Source organism: Enhydra lutris, unplaced genomic scaffold, assembly GCF_002288905.1.
Source record: "Enhydra lutris kenyoni isolate GAN:26980312 unplaced genomic scaffold, ASM228890v2 scaffoldscaffold34, whole genome shotgun sequence".
Taxonomy (NCBI): Eukaryota; Metazoa; Chordata; class Mammalia; order Carnivora; family Mustelidae; genus Enhydra; species Enhydra lutris.
The window spans coordinates 10803552-10819706 of record NW_019154118.1 but is presented as its reverse complement, the minus strand read 5'-3'; the positions used below and the strand labels follow the sequence as shown (position 1 = coordinate 10819706).

Sequence of the window (16155 nt, the reverse complement as noted above, 5' to 3'; positions counted from 1 at the left end):
CCCAACCATCTGAGTCACCCAGGTGCCCTATACGGATCATTTTTTATTACATTTATTGTTCCTTCCCTTTTTTGTACCCTTCAGCTTGCAGACTAGCCTAGGTCTTGGGGCTTCTAGAGCAAAACACCGTTACAACAAAAGCAGCTTTCCATTTGTCTTCTTTAAAATGCAGAACCAAGGATGGTTTTAAAGTAGCATGATTATATATTTCCATTCGGGCTCACACGATAAAATGTTGTGCCAACTGTAAACTCCTCACATTTAAACAAGCGTCGGTCTTCATCATCAACAAGTATGTTTTGGCACAGTTATTGAAGCCCACTGTCAAGACTGGTGCCTCATGTTTTTGGAAAATAAGAAGCACCATCTGTACTTTCAGGAACTGATGTTCCGGGCAAGAAGCCCAGGAGAGAAGCTGAGCTCAGCTCCCATTGGTCGTGCATACCCCGCAGCTCTTTCCTGGCTGCAGAGACTTAGCCACGAGGAGGATGGCAGATAGCACTGCCTCGAGGTTCTCCCACTCACACTGAGCCCAGTACCTCTACCCTGCTCCACATACACTTTTTTTTTTTAATTTATTTATTTGACAGAGGGACACAGTGAGAAAGGGAGCATAAGGGGGGGGTAGTGAGAAAGGGAGAAGCAGCCTTCCCCGCTGAGCAAGGAGCCCTATGTGGCACTCGATCCCAGGATCCTGGGATCGTGACTTGAGCTGAAGGCAGATGCTTAACGATTGAACCACCCAGGCACCCCTGAACATACACTTATTAATGAAGCCTGGTGCTGATCTTCCCTAGTTCCAGCCCGGTCACACTGGAGATCATTAGCATGTGCTGTTCCACTCCCAGATCAGCCATTTCTTCCTTAAAAACTGGCCATGTGTTTCTAGTATCTGATTGACCCAGATACTGATGGGAAGAAAAAAACCAAGAAAAACCTCATGCAATGAGCTAGCTCCATGTGTTGATTCTCCTTTCGGCTTCACTGGTTTTTGGCTCATGTATTGTGATGTTCTCTTGTTAGGTGTACATTTAGGATTACTAGATCTTCTTGGAGAATTCACCCTTTCATCATTGTATAATCCCTGTATCTTTGATGGTTTTCCTTGTTCTGAAATCTGCTTTGTCTGAAATGAGTATAGCCACTCCAGCTTTCTTTTGGTTAACATCAGCACGGTATGTGTTTCTCTAACCCTTTACATTTAACCTATGTCCCTCTTTATATTCAAAGTAGGTTTCCTGTAGACAATGTATACGTGGGTCTCTTTTCTTTTTATCTGCTCTGACAATCTCTATCTTTTAATTGATGTATTTATTCATATTTAAAGCAATTATTAATGTAATTGGATTTATATCTACCATGTTTAACTATTTTCTATTTGTCACCTTTGTTCTTAATTTTTCCCCCCGTCTTATTTTGCCTTCTCTGGTTTGAATTAAGCATTTTGTGTGATTTCCTTTTATCTCCACTCTTGACCTATCGATTATATTTCTTAATTTATTTAATTGCCACCTTAGAATTTGCAATGGCCATTTGAAACCAACTTGAAGTCCATCATCAATAACTGTTACCACTTTATGTGTAGTGCACACACTATATCAGAGTTTTCCTAATCCCCCTTCCCACCCACTGTGGCATTGCTGACATTCATTTCTCTTACCCATGTATTATGATTACCAATGCTTTGTTATTATTATTGCTTTAAAATTTATCTTTTAAATCAATTTTAAATCAATTAAGAATGAGAAAATATTATTTCACTTTATTTACTTCCCGACACTCTTTCTTTTTTTACGTTGATATGAATTTCTGACCTATATAATTTTCCTTCTTCCTGAAGGATCCCTTTGAACATTTCTTGCAGGACAGGTATGCTGGAAATGGGTTCCTTCAATTTTTGTTTGGGAAAGTTTATAATTCTTTACTTTTGAGGGGAAATTTTGTTGGAAGAATTTTATATCTTGTATTTGAAGCATTTCAACACTTTAAATAATTTCACTCCACTCTTTTCTTGCTTGTATAGTTTTTGACAAGAAATCTGCTATACTTATCTTTTTTTCTTCCTCTTCCTCCTCCTTCCCCTCCTCCTCTTCTCTCCCTCCTCCTCCTCTTCTTCTCTCTTTTTTTTTCCCTTCTTCCTCCTCCTCTTTCTTTTCCTCTTCTTTTTTAATGGATAAGGTGTTTTCCCCCAATCTGGTTCTTTCAAGATTTTTCTCTTCATCTTTGGGTTTTCTTTCTATTTAGGATTTCTTTTCCCCTTTTGTAGGGATGCTCTACTGCATCTTCTAGGATATCTGTTGCTTGCTAAAATTTTACTCTTTCTGAAGACCTACTTGTCAGCTTAAGCCATGGAAACTGGATACTGTAGTTTGCTTGGCAGATGGGGCTATATCTCAGACCCTGCTAGATTAGTGATTTCTCTGCAGTATCTGTCTGCTCTCTCTGATCCAGGAGCTGTTCCAGTATCCTAGCCTGCTGGGGATACCTGAACCATATCCTGGCAGTTTACAGGCCTTGCTAATGGGAGTGGGACCAGATAGGAGCGTGAGCAATGACTCAGGAATGGCTGATGACTGAGGACACCAAATCATTCAAGAAAATTCCAGGGGTTCAAGTCCCTGGTATTTCTATCATTCCCATCTCTCTGCCACCAAAAATGCAGAAAATATGAGTCAGTTCTGGTATTAATTACTTTAACTCCTCATTTAGGTGGATCACATTTCTTTCACAGAAACCATTAAACTGTCAAGAATCAAGCAAAGAAAATGAGCACTTTCCCACTGGGAGAAAAAAAGAAAAAAGGAAAGAAGGAAAGGAAAAAAGAAAGAATGAACGAGCAGCCTAAGAAATTTTTCACCTCTTAACTAGCCATCATCCTGCTCTTTTCCATTTTCGTTCATAGTCTAATTTTCCCCAGAGTTTTTACAGTAAGAGGGGAAATTTCATTTGACCATCCCCCCTCAGACCCCAGCCCCACCAACAAACAATGAAGCACCTGTCACTGGACCAAGAATGTTTAGATTTGGCCCTGCGATTATTTATAATAAAAAAGTTCCAGACTTACATTCCTGGAGTAGAGGGAAAAGGAGTTAAACAAGGCAGGTGGTTTTCTCTGATTAAAACAAGGATGATTTCAATATAAGGCAAATTTCCCTACAAATACACCATAGTGAGACAGCTCTCTTGTGAAATCTCTACTGAACCTTCTGGGACTCATTCCCTATGAAACAACACACGAGATGAACGAGCTTCTCTCTCTTGCTCTCTCCCTCCCTGTCATAGTGTAAAGCCATAATCTTGTACAAGATTAAAACTGTAATGACTATAAGGTTATACATAAGCCTCCTCTAAATCTCTAGAATGAGGGGTGCCTGGGTGGCTCAGTGGGTTTAGCCTCTGCCTTTGGCTTGGGTCATGATCTCAGGCTCCTGGGGTCAAGCCCCGCATCAGGCTCTCTGTTCAGTGGGGAGCCTGCTTCCCCCCACCCTCCTCTGCCTGCTGCTCTGCCTACTTGTGATCTCTCTCTGTCAAATAAATAAACGAAAATTTTAAAAAAGATTTAAAAAAATAAATAAATCTCTAGAATAAGTCTACTAATAATTCTCCCCTGATGCAAGTTCAGGTGCTGTCTGTAGGGAGTCATTTTTGGAAGCAGGAATGATACAGTGGAAAGAGGGCTAAGCCTGGGAATGCCTGGGCTCTCCTACTGTGTAACTTTAGGACAGTCACAGTTGCTCTGAGTTCCAATGTCCTGATTTGTAAAATGGGTCTCATCAGGGCGACCTTATAACATTGTGTTCTTGAGAGAATTAATTAAAACGACATAAAGTGACCTGGTAAAAAATCACAAAAGTGAGGTAATGTTAGTTATGAATGAATATTTGAAAGTCAGAATTAGTTATGAACATATTTTTATAATTCAAAAGGAAGGGTTATATTATCCCGGGTTTGTGATACAACTCTACCATTAACCAACTTTATTACTTTGATTAAATTGCTTTTCTCTTTTGAAGTCGAATTTCCTACTAGAAATGGGGGAAATACTACTACCTGCCTAACGGATTTCTAGTGAGAACTAAAAGAGATAATACTTGTAGGGCATGCAACACAGTTCTGGCATGTAGCAAATGCACAAGAAATGCTAGCTAATATTAAAATTTTGGTCTAAAAATAAAATAAAAATAAAATAAAATAAAAGTGTTCTACTCACTAAGACATCTTAACAGGCCACTCTCATCTGTCTGTGAGACCCTGTCTGTGCAGCATATGGACTCCCTCCATGACCTATGTTTCTCGTTTTTAAAAATGTTTTCCCAATAGTCTTGGTATTACAATAGTTACTTCTGTAACCACCATAGTCATATTGTAATTTCTTTCTGTTTTTTTAATTTAATTTTATTTTTTCAGTGTTCCAAGATTCATTGTTAATGTACCACACCCAGTGCTCCATGCAATATGTGCCCTCCTTAATACCCACCACCAGGCTCATCTGTCCCCCCACTCCCTCCCCTCCAAAACCCCCAGTTTGTTTCTCAGAGTCCACAGTCTCTCATGGTTCATCTCCTTCTCCAATTTCCCCCATTCACTTTTCATTTCCTTCTCCTAATGTCCTCTATGTTGTTCCTTACGTTCCACAAGTAAGTCAAACCATATGATAATTGACTCTCTCTGCTTGACTTATTTCACTCAGAATAATCTCCTCCAGTCCTGTCCATGTTGACATAAAAGTTGGGTATTCATCCTTTCTGATGGAGGCATAATATTCCATTGTATATATGGACCATATCTTCTTTATCCATTCATCTGTTGAAAGGCATCTTGGCTCTTTCCAGTTTGATGACTATGGCCATTGCTGCTATGAACATTGGGGTCCACCATGACCAAGTGGGATTTATCCCTGGGATGTAAGGGTGGTTCAACATTCTCAAATCAATCAATATGATAGGACAAATCAATAAGAGAAGAGAGAACCACATGGTCCTCTCAATTGAGGACCATTTACAGAAAAATCATTTGACAAGATAGAGCATCTGTTCCTGATTAAAATCTTCAAAATACAGGGATAGAGGGAACATACCTCAACTTCATAAAATTTATCTATGAAAAGCCCACAGTGAATATCATTCTCATTTGAGAAAAGGTGACAGCCCTCCCTTTGAGATCAGGAACATGACAAGGATGCCCACTCTTGCCACTCTTGTTCAACATAGTATTAGAAGTCTTAGCAACAGCAACCAGACAACAAAAAGAAATAAAAGGTTTTTGGGGCGCCTGGGTGGCTAGGTGGGTTAAAGCCTCTGCCTTCGGCTCGGGTCATGATCTCAGGGTCCTGGGATCAAGCCCCGCATCGGGCTCTCTGCTCAGCAGGGAGCCTGCTTCCCTTCCTCTCTCTCTGCCTGCCTCTCTGCCTATCTCTGTCTGTCAAATAAATAAAATCTTAAAAAAAAAAAAGAAATAAAAGGTTTTCAAATTGGCAAAGAAGAAGTCAAACTCTCTCTCTTCGCAGATGACATGATTCTTTACATGGAAAACCCAAAAGACCCCACCCCTAAACTACTAGAACTCATGCAGCAATTCAAAAATGTGGCAGGATACAAAACCAATGTACAGAAATCAGTTGCTTTCTTATACACTAACAATGAAAATACAGAAAGGGAAATTAGAGAATCAATTCCATTTACTATAGCACCAAGAACCATAAGATACCTGGGAATAAACCTAACCAAAGAAGTAAAGGATCTGTACTCAAGGAACTACAGAACACTCATGAAAGAGACTGAAGAAGACACAAAAAGTTGGAAAAGCATTCCATACTCTTGGATAGGAAGAATAAACATTGTTAAAATGTCTATATTGCAATCAAGATAAATAGTCATATTGATATGAATACATTAATAGTAGGAGATCTTAACACACCTCTCTCAGTAATAGATCATCCAAGCAGAAAATCCATAAAGAAACAAGAGAATTGAATGACACATTGGACCAGATGGGCCTCATAGATATATACAGGACATTCCATCCTAAAACAACAGAATACTCATTCTTCTCAAGTGCACATGGAACCTTCTCAAGAATAGACCACATACTGGGTCACAAATCAGGACTCAACCAATACCAAAAGACTGAGATTATTCCCTGCATATTCTCAGATCACAATGCTTTGAAACTGGAGCTCAATCATGAGGAGAAGTTTGGAAGGAACTCAAACACCTGGAAGCTAAAGACTACCTTGCTTAAGAATGCTTGGATCAACCAGGAGATCAAAGAAGAACTTAAACAATTCATGGAAACCAATGAGAATGAAGACACTTCGGTCCAAAACCTATGGGATACAGCAAAGGCGGTCCTAAGGGGGAAATACATAGCCATCCAAGCCTCCCTCAAAAATAAATAAATAAATAAATAAATAAATAAATAGAAAAATCCAGAATACACCAGCTGTTTCTACTCCTTAAAGAACTGGAGAATCAACAACAAATTAAACCAACTCCACACATAAGAAGGGAAATAATCAAGATTAGAGCAGATGTAGTGAAAAGAAGGGCCATCTGTACCCCAATGTTTATAGCAGCAATGGCCACAGTTGCCAAACTGTAGAAAGAACCAAGATGCCCTTCAACGGACGAATGGATAAGGAAGATGTGGTCCATATACACTATGGAGTATTATGCCTCCATCAGAAAGGATGAATACCCAACTTTTGTAGCAACATGGACGGGACTGGAAGAGATGATGCTGAGTGAAATAAGTCAAGCAGAGAGAGTCAATTATCATATGGTTTCACTTATTTGTGGAGCATAACAAATAGCATGGAGGACATGGGGAGTTAAGGGAAGGGAGTTGGGGGAAATTGGAGGGGGAGGTGAACAATGAGAGACTATGGACTCTGTAAAACAATCTGAAGGGTTTGAAGAGGTGGGGGGGGGTGGGAGGTTGGGGGAACCAGGTGGTGGGTATTGGAGAGGGCACGGATTGCATGGAGCACTGGGTGTGGTACAAAAACAATGAATACTGTTATGCTGAAAGTAAATTAAAAAAATGATAATAAAAAAAGATTAGGGACGCCTGGGTGGCTCAGTTGGTTAAGCGGCTGCCTTCGGCTCAGGTCATGATCCCAGCGTCCTGGGATCGAGTCCCACATCAGGCTCCTTGCTCATCAGGGAGCCTGCTTCTCCCTCTGCCTCTGCCTGCCATTCTGTCTGCCTGTGCTTGCTCTCTCTCCCTCTCTCTCTCTCTGACAAATAAATAAATAAAATTTTTTAAAAATTTTTTGAAAAAAAAAGATTAGAGCAGAGATCAATGAGGTAGAAACTCGAGATACAGTAGAATGTATCAATGAATCTAGAAGCTGGTTTTTTGAAAGAATCAATAAGATCGATAAACCATTGGCCACACTAATCCAAAAGAAAAGAGAGAAAGCTCAAATTAATAAAATTATGAATGAAAAGAGAGAGAGATCACAACTAACACCAAGGAAGTAGAAACAATCATCAGGAGTTATTATCAACAGTTATATGCCAATAAGTTAAGCAACCTAGATGAAATGGATGCATTTCTGGAAAACTATAAACTCCCAAAATTGAACCAGGAAGAAATTGACAACCTGAATAGACCGATATCTAGTAATGAGATTGAAGCAGTGATCAAAAACCTCCTAAAAAACAAGAGCCCAGGACCTGACGGATTCCCTGGGGAATTCTACCAAACTTTCAAAGAAGAAATAACGCCTATTCTCCTGAAGCTCTTTCAAAAAATATTGAAGCAGAAGCAAAACTTCTAGACTCTTTTTATGAAGCCAGCATTACCCTGATCCCCAAACCAGGCAAAGACCCCACCAAAAAGGAGAATTTCAGACCAATATCACTGATGAATATGGATGCTAAGATTCTCAACAAGATCCTAACAAACAGGATCCAACAGCACATTAAAAAGATTATCCACCATTACCAGGTGGGATTCATCCCTGGGTTACAAGGGTGGTTCAACATTCGCAAATCAATCAATGTGATAGAACAAATCAATAAGAGAAGAGAGAAGAACCACATGGTCCTCTCAATTGATGCAGAAAAAGCATTTGACAAAATCCAGCATCCGTTCCTGATTAAAACACTTCAAAGTATAGGGAGAGAGGGAACATTCCTGAACTTCATAAAATCTATGTATGAAAGACCCACACCAAATATCATCCTTAATGGGAAAAGCTTCCCGTTGAGATCAGGAACACGACAAGGATGCCCTCACCACTCTTGTTCAACATAGTATTAGAAGTCCTAGCAACAGTAATCAGACAACAAAGAGAAATACAAGGTATCCAAATTGGCAATGAAGAAGTCAAACTCTCTCTCTTCACAGATGACATGATTCTTTACATGGAAAACCCAAAAGACTCCACCCCCAAACTACTAGAACTCATACAGCAGTTCAGTAATGTGGCAGGATACAAAGTCAATGTACAGAAATCAGTGGCTTTCTTATACACTAACAATGAAAATACAGAAAGGGAAATTAGAGAATCAATTCCATTTACTATAGCACCAAGAACCATAAGATACCTGGGAATAAACCTAACCAAAGAGGTAAAGGATCTGTACTTGAGGAACTACAGAACACTCATGAAAGAAATTGAAGAAGACACAAAAAGATGGAAGACCATTCCATGCTCTTGGATCGGAAGAATAAACATTGTTAAAATGTCTATACTGCCTAGAACAATCTATACTTTTAATGACATTCCAATCAAAATTCCACCAGTATTTTTCAAAGAGCTGGAGCAAATAATCCTAAAATTTGTATGGAATCGGAAGAGACCCCAAATTGCTAAGGAAATGTTGAAAAAGAAAAACAAAACTGAGGGCATCACGTTGCCTGATTTCAAGCTTGACTACAAAGCTGTGATCACCAAGACAGCATGGTACTGGCACATAAAGAGACACATAGACCAGTGGAACAGAGTAGAGAGCCCAGATAAGGACCCGCAATTCTATGGTCAAATAATCTTCGACAAAGCAGCAAAATATATACAGTGGAAAAAAGACAGTCTCTTCAATGAATGGTGCTGGGAAAATTGGACAGCTACATGTAGAAGAATGAAACTCGACCATTCTCTTACACCATACACAAAGATAAACTCGAAATGGATAAAAGACCTCAATGTGAGGCAGGAATCTATCAAAATCATAGAGGAGGGACGCCTGGGTGGCTCAGTTGGTTAAGCGGCTGCCTTTGGCTCAGGTCATGATCCCGGCATCCTGGGATCGAGTCCCACATCAGGCTCCTTGCTCAGCAGGGAGCCTGCTTCTCCCTCTGCCTCTGTCTGTCACTCTGTCTGCCTGTGCTTGCTCGCTCTCTCTCCCTCTTTCTGATTAAAAAAAAAAAATCATAGAGGAGAATATAGGCAATAACCTCTTCGACACTGGCCATACAGTAATTTCTCTTGCATAGGGATTAGTAGAATTATCATCATTAAATAAAAGTTCTACTTTTACTGTGTCAGGTCAGTATCATTGAAAAGTTTTGCAGTATAAATAAAACCAAATAATTTCAGAGTTAGTAAGAGCATCAATTCAAGTTATTCACTCAAATTGGGAATATTATTTTTTTAAAAGATTTTATTTATTTATTTGACACAGAAAGAGAGAGAAAGCAGAAGCAGGTGGAGTGGCAGAGGGAGAGGGAGAAGCGAGGTTTGATCTCAGCACCCTGAGATCATGACCTGAGTCCAAGGCAGACGCCTAACTGACTGAGACACCCAGGAGCCCCCAAATTGAGAATATTCTTAATGGCATACCCACAAGATTATTCTCTTCACACCCTGGATATTTCCAGTGACAAGGAGCTAATCATCTCATAACCCTGTGTGTTTCATCTACTTGCATTTGCTAATAATTAAACACTTTCTTTCTACTCTGAAAATAAATCTGTCCTTTTTTTTAAAAGATTTTATTTATTTATTTGAGAAAGAGATCACAAGTAGGCAGAGAGTTAGGCAGGGAGAGGGGGAAGCAGGCTCCCGCTGAGCAGAGACCCCGATGCAGGACTCAATCTCAGGAGCCTGGGATCATGACCTGAGCCGAAGGCAGAGGCTTAACCCATTGAGCCACCCAGGCACCCCAGTAAATCTGTCTTTATACCACATCTGCCCATGATTTCTGAGTCATCACATGGAGTGGTGCATATCAATACTACCAGCCCTGCAAGCACCTGAGGACCACATTATATTATATCTCTATTTCTATTTGGACACAAAACTCAAATCTCTGGAATTCATCATAGCATAATCCTTAAAGGCACTGGCTTGGCAATTAGAGTCTCAGTTCACTCTCTTTCTAGCTATGTAATTCTAGAGCTATTTCATCTACTTCTCAGTTTCTTTTTTAAAAATTTATTTATTTATTTATTTATTTATTTATTTGAGAGAGAGAGAGAGAGAGATGAGCATGAGCCGGGAGAGGGGCAGAGGGAAAGAATCCCAAGCAGACTCCTCACTGAGAGCCGAGCACAACTCGGCTCACCTGAGTCCAAATCAAGAGTCAGATGCTTAATAGACCGAGCCATGCAGGTTCCCCTACTTTTCTTTGTCAAATAATACCGCCTACTTTATAAGTTTCTATTAGAGATTAAATATAATAATGAATTTAAAATTTAGCATAGCAATTAGCTCATGGTAAAATGCTTACTGTGGATTAACTGAATGTTAGCTAGGCAATAATTTTTGTCAGTAATTTTGAGAAAGTTTATTGCCAGCCCCTTTATCTCTCCTGGTCATCTCCTATGGATGTGTCTGGTATAAAAATATTTCTCTTCAGAGGGCACCTGGATGGCACAGTGGGTTAAAGCCTCTGCCTTCGGCTCAGGTCATGATCCCAGGGTCCTGGGATCGAGCTCCACATCGGACTCTCTGCTCAGCGGGGAGCCTGCTTCCCTTCCTCTCCCTCTGCCTGTGTCTCTGCTGACTTGTGATCTCTGTCTTTCAAATAAACAAATAAAATCTTTTAAAAAATATTTCTCTTCAGGAGTACAGACCTGAAGGACACATAATGATAGGAGAGGCATAATAAATAATTACTAACTGCTTAGATTCCTGTCTTGAATAGTGATGTTTATTAGATAACTATATAGTCACATGAATGTACAGATAACTTCAAAAGCAACTGACAGATAATATAAGCAAAGACTTGAGGGTGTATACAGCCACCAAAAAAAGCGGGGGGTGGGTATAGAATTAGAGCTCTTGCTACCATGTAAGTGATCTTGAAGGAGCAGATATGTCCTGTTTTACAAAGTCCCTTTCTGATGATCTTTTTGCTATTATTTCATAGTTGGATAATAAAGGTGGAAAACTAATTGTTCCCTTAGAGTGATCTCTGGATCCTAAGTAGGGCTTAAGGGAATCTGAGAAAACTTCCAAGGAAGCAATCCAGGGAGAGTGAGTGTGTACAAGTCTCAATTGTATAAACCCTATGAGACTCAGTTCTTTATAAGTAGGAGGATCGAAGGTCCTTTGGCTGGAGCACTCTGTGCTCTGCACAGAGACAGTGAAGGTGAGGTCTTGTTACAACACTTTGGAAAACGTGACTGTGTTTTCAGGTGGACTGTGTGAGTGTGTCCAGGCTGCTGTCCATGTCTCACTGTTAACCTCTGCCTCTCACACACTAGCAGGTCCACACCCAGGGGCTTTTCTGGTTCCTAGGAACTGCTTTTTCCCAGAAATAGACTTTTACATCAAACAAGGTTACAGAATGATACAATATCTGATTGTAGGCAAGGACCACAGACCTCTGAGAACATTTTTTGACCAAGGAGAGGCGATCAGAGCTCACAAACATCTGCATTGCTTGGAGACACAATGCAGGTGTGACTAGAATTAGTAACAAGAAGCAGGTTGTCCGCAGCATCTCTCCCCCAGAACATCCCTGTTTCTCTTTGCTGTCTTCCACTTTGCCCAATTGTAGGGAGGTTTACAAGGGACTTTTTTTGACTTAGTCATTCTCTTTGATATGTTTTTCAGTGTTACGTGCCACCGTTTATGATTGCAATCCCCATGTTGAATGTGACTCTGTCACCTGAGAGCTCCTATGTCGGGGTTTGATATTAAGGTCTCGTGTCAAAGGGATAGAAAAAGCCTGTTGTCTGATCTTTAAAACTGTATTAGATATTAACTAGGTGTGCTGTAGAGTCAAGACTGGAAATAACCAGGAAGAAGTAAGACGAGAGGCCTTTCCCATCTTAATTTAAAATAATAATGTGAACCCATCTAGAAGCATGTCATTGCCCAGCAGCAGAATAGGCTGGGTTAGAAAGCAGAGGCCGAGGACAGTTTTCCTAATGATTAGGAGTACAGAGCAGTCTGAATGCAGTGGAACAGGGTCTCAGCTCTGTCACCTATTAGCTTTGTAACCTTGGGCAACTTGCTTAATTTTTCCAAGCTTCAGTTTCCTGATTTGTAGATGGAAATAATAGTGCTAGCTTCTTTTTATAGGTTTACTTAAAAAAAAAAAAAAAAAAAAAGAATCACATTTGGAAAGTGCTAAGCCCAGTCCTTGGAACACAGAGATACTGGTTAAATGTATGTATGCCTACGTATGCATGTGTCTATCTATGTAGTATTATTATTAAAGGAGAAATGGGAGGAAGAAGCCTCTATGTCCTCCAGACACCGTACTGTGCTCTCGCATTGTTTGAACTGTTGTTTGACTTCTTGCTGTCAGGGTCACTCTATTTCTTCCTCATAATAACATGAAACTAACGCTTTTCTGTTGTTACTACTTCTTTTGCTTAATATTTCAGGGTTGCTGTCGTCTACTTAGAAAAAGTTAAAAGCACCAGAAAAGCCAGGGCAACATCTCCTGATAGATAGAGATGGGGATATTAGACCAGGTAAGTCTGGAGGGATGTAATCTGAAGATAATATGATTGAAGTCTATTCAATAATTTTTTTAAAAAAGATTTTATTTATTTATTTGATAGAGATCACAAGTAGGCAGAGAGGCAGGCAGAGAGAGAGCAGGGAAGCAGGCTCCCCGCTAAGCAAAGATCCTGATGCGGGGCTCAATCCCAGGACCCTGAGATCATGACCTGAGCCGAAGGCAGAGGCTTTAACCCACTGAGTCACCCAGGCGCCCCTATTCAATAATTTGTTTAACAGACATTTATTGACAAATAATTGCCAAATGCCAACGTTAAAGGGAAGCACTTAAAGGAGTAAGTTTAAGTTATATAAAATAAAGGGACATTTTAAATTGGGATTTATGTTTTTGCCAGACACTCTCACAGACATGTCATAAACTTTCCTAAGATACCAGGTTATTTTTATTGTTGATATTGTTGTTATAATAATTATGATTTTCATTTCGTAGACAATGAAGCCACATCTATCAAAGATGTATAAGTGGTTTTAAATAGTGTAGCCAATAAGCGGCAAAGCCAGGATTCAAATGAAGTGCTCTGATTTCCAACACAATTTCCCCCTGATTTTTCTAGAGGAACATGAATCGTGGAAGTTTGTTACTCAAAGACACCATGAGAGTTCAAAATACAAATATGCCTAAAGACAGTAAATACTAAAGAGTGAATGAACAGCAGTAAAAAGATTTCTCAACATGAGAATACTTTGAATCTGTCTCTAAACTTCTGATCTAGTCACAGAGGACAACCATCAACCTCTAAAAAACATTCCTCCCAGGAGTGGGATGGAAATTGGCATTTCTTATTACCTGATGTTTTTATGTACATCTTGCCATTCACAAGAAGGTTGGTCTTGATTGTTAAAAACAGAGCCAAAGCACTCATCAGCGAAATGCTTGAGAATTTGATGTTGGTGTTCGGACGTTGGTTTCTTGATTTCCTTCTCGAGGTCTGACTTTCTCACAGCTATGAGGAATCTCTCAGTAGTGACTGAATTTATCCTGCTGGGCATCCCCCACACGGAGGACCTGGAGAGCATGCTCTTTGTCCTGTTTTTGGGCTTCTACATCTTCACTCTTCTGGGGAACCTGCTCATCCTCCTGGCGATTGTCTCCTCCACTCGGCTCCACACCCCCATGTACTTTTTCTTGTGTCAACTGTCTGTGTGTGACATATTTTTCCCTTCTGTGAGCTCCCCCAAGATGCTCTTCTACCTCTCAGGGAACAGCCGCGTCATCTCCTACGCAGGCTGCGCGTCCCAGCTCTTCTTCTACCACTTCCTGGGCTGTACTGAGTGCTTCCTGTACACGGTGATGGCCTATGACCGCTTTGTCGCCATCTGCTACCCTCTGCGCTACACGGTGATCATGAGCCACAGAGCGTGCGCCAGCCTGGCCGTGGGGACCTCCTTTTTGGGCTGCATTCAGGCCACCTTTCTAACTGCTCTCACCTTCCAGTTGCCCTACTGTGGCGCCAACGAGGTGGACTATTTCTTCTGTGATATCCCTGTGATGCTGAAGCTGGCTTGTGCTGATACCTCAGCCCTGGAGATGGTGGGGTTCATCAGTGTGGGCCTCATGCCCCTCAGTTGTTTCCTTCTCATCCTCACCTCCTACAGTCGTATTGTCTGCTCCATCCTGCAGATCCACTCTGCAGAGGGCCGGCGCCGTGCCTTCTCCACTTGCAGTGCACACCTCACTGCCATCTTGCTTTTCTACATGCCAGTGGTCCTCATCTACCTAAGGCCAACCCCAAGCCCCTGGCTGGATGCAACTGTCCAGATCCTGAATAACCTGGTCACCCCCATGCTGAACCCCTTGATCTACAGCCTCAGGAACAAGGAAGTGAAATCATCTCTGAGGAAGGTGCTACATCACTTGGGCTTCCTTCCTGAGCCATTGTAGGGATAGAATGCTAGGAAAGGTTCAACCACACTTTGTAGCTTCTGTAACAATTTTATGGGGTTCTCACAAATACTTTTGAATTGGAAAGCACAGGTATTATTATGATTATCTCCATTTTAGAATGTGGGGACTACAATTCCAAGAGTTTAATGTGACTTGTTGGAGGACACATGAGGAGGGAATGGTAGAATGAAGACTCTAGGGTGGGAGTTCTGGCTCTCGGACTTCTTCTCTCTTGAGGATCTCATGCTGCTAATGAAAGAAGGAAGGAGCTCTCCCTAGGAAGCAGAACAAGCTGGACCTTCTGCTTCCCAGTATTTATTTTCTGTCTCCTCCTATAGCCCCTCCACCTCTTCTTTCCCCCTCACCCCGGCATTTCTTTGACCTGGCTGCAGTGATTGTCTCCTCAAATGCTTGCTTTGGTGAAGCCCTCCTTTTACTGGTCTAGGAGTTGTTGAAAGAAAATGGGAGGGTACATACCTGAGGTTTCAAGTGACACCCTACAAAAACGTAAAGAAGTTGTGCAAAGAGAAGTCTTCCAGCTGAGGGCTGAGGGCTGAGGTGGGTCTCTGAGTGGAGCAGAGCTTCTGACTGATGTACAGTCAGCTACAGACGCTATCTGCTGGGCTCAGACCTAGAAGCAGGCGTGGATGAGAATGTGGAAGGGACAGATGGGGGAATCCACAGAGGGGTGACTGTGCTGTGATACTCTTTGGACTTGGCTTTGTACTGCTCACTGCCACCAGGGAGTGATGTTGGGTCCACGCTATCATTGTTTTGTATCTTTGGTGTCTCTGTTTAACGAAGGGGATGAAGTTTGGTCCCGTCACTAAATTTCTTCACTTACTGGCTGAAATATGGTAAGAATGAAAAATGCACTATTTCAGTACAGCAAACTACTGTTTTTATGACTGAATGCAATGAGGAGAATGTTCCAGTTGGGGAATACTGTTGCTATGATGTTTCTTTTCACAGTGATATAGAAAGAGGCCACAGGGAGGATGGCAGTGGAAGAAGAAGGGCAAAAACAGAGAGACCAGCTCTCTTCTCCTGTCTGTACTTCTTAGAATGAGGGAGCAGCCAAGGGACCTGCCAGACCAGACTAGTGCCTCTGGGTCTGTGCCTTCTGCCACTGGGGTAAGGGACCTCAGTGCCTTGGATGTTCTCAGTAGACCCCAGCCTGATTCCATACTCTCCTTCCCTCCAGAAGTCATTACTCGAATTTTGTGCTTATTATTCTCACTTTTCTTTAAGTTTTACCCCATATGTTTGTGTCTCTCAATGCCATATTGCAAGTTTTTGAACTTTATATTAATTTAATTCTATTGAAATTTGCTATTTTTAT

General features: G+C 41.1%; 1 protein-coding gene across 1 annotated transcript; it reads left to right on the top strand.

The window, feature by feature from the left end:
• The first annotated feature begins 13874 nt into the window (after positions 1 to 13874).
• On the top strand, positions 13875 to 14810 carry LOC111153943 (olfactory receptor 149-like). Its single transcript, XM_022513288.1, has one exon. The coding sequence runs from the start codon at positions 13875 to 13877 to the stop codon at positions 14808 to 14810; it is 936 nt and encodes a 311-aa protein (XP_022368996.1).
• Positions 14811 to 16155: the final 1345 nt, after the last annotated feature.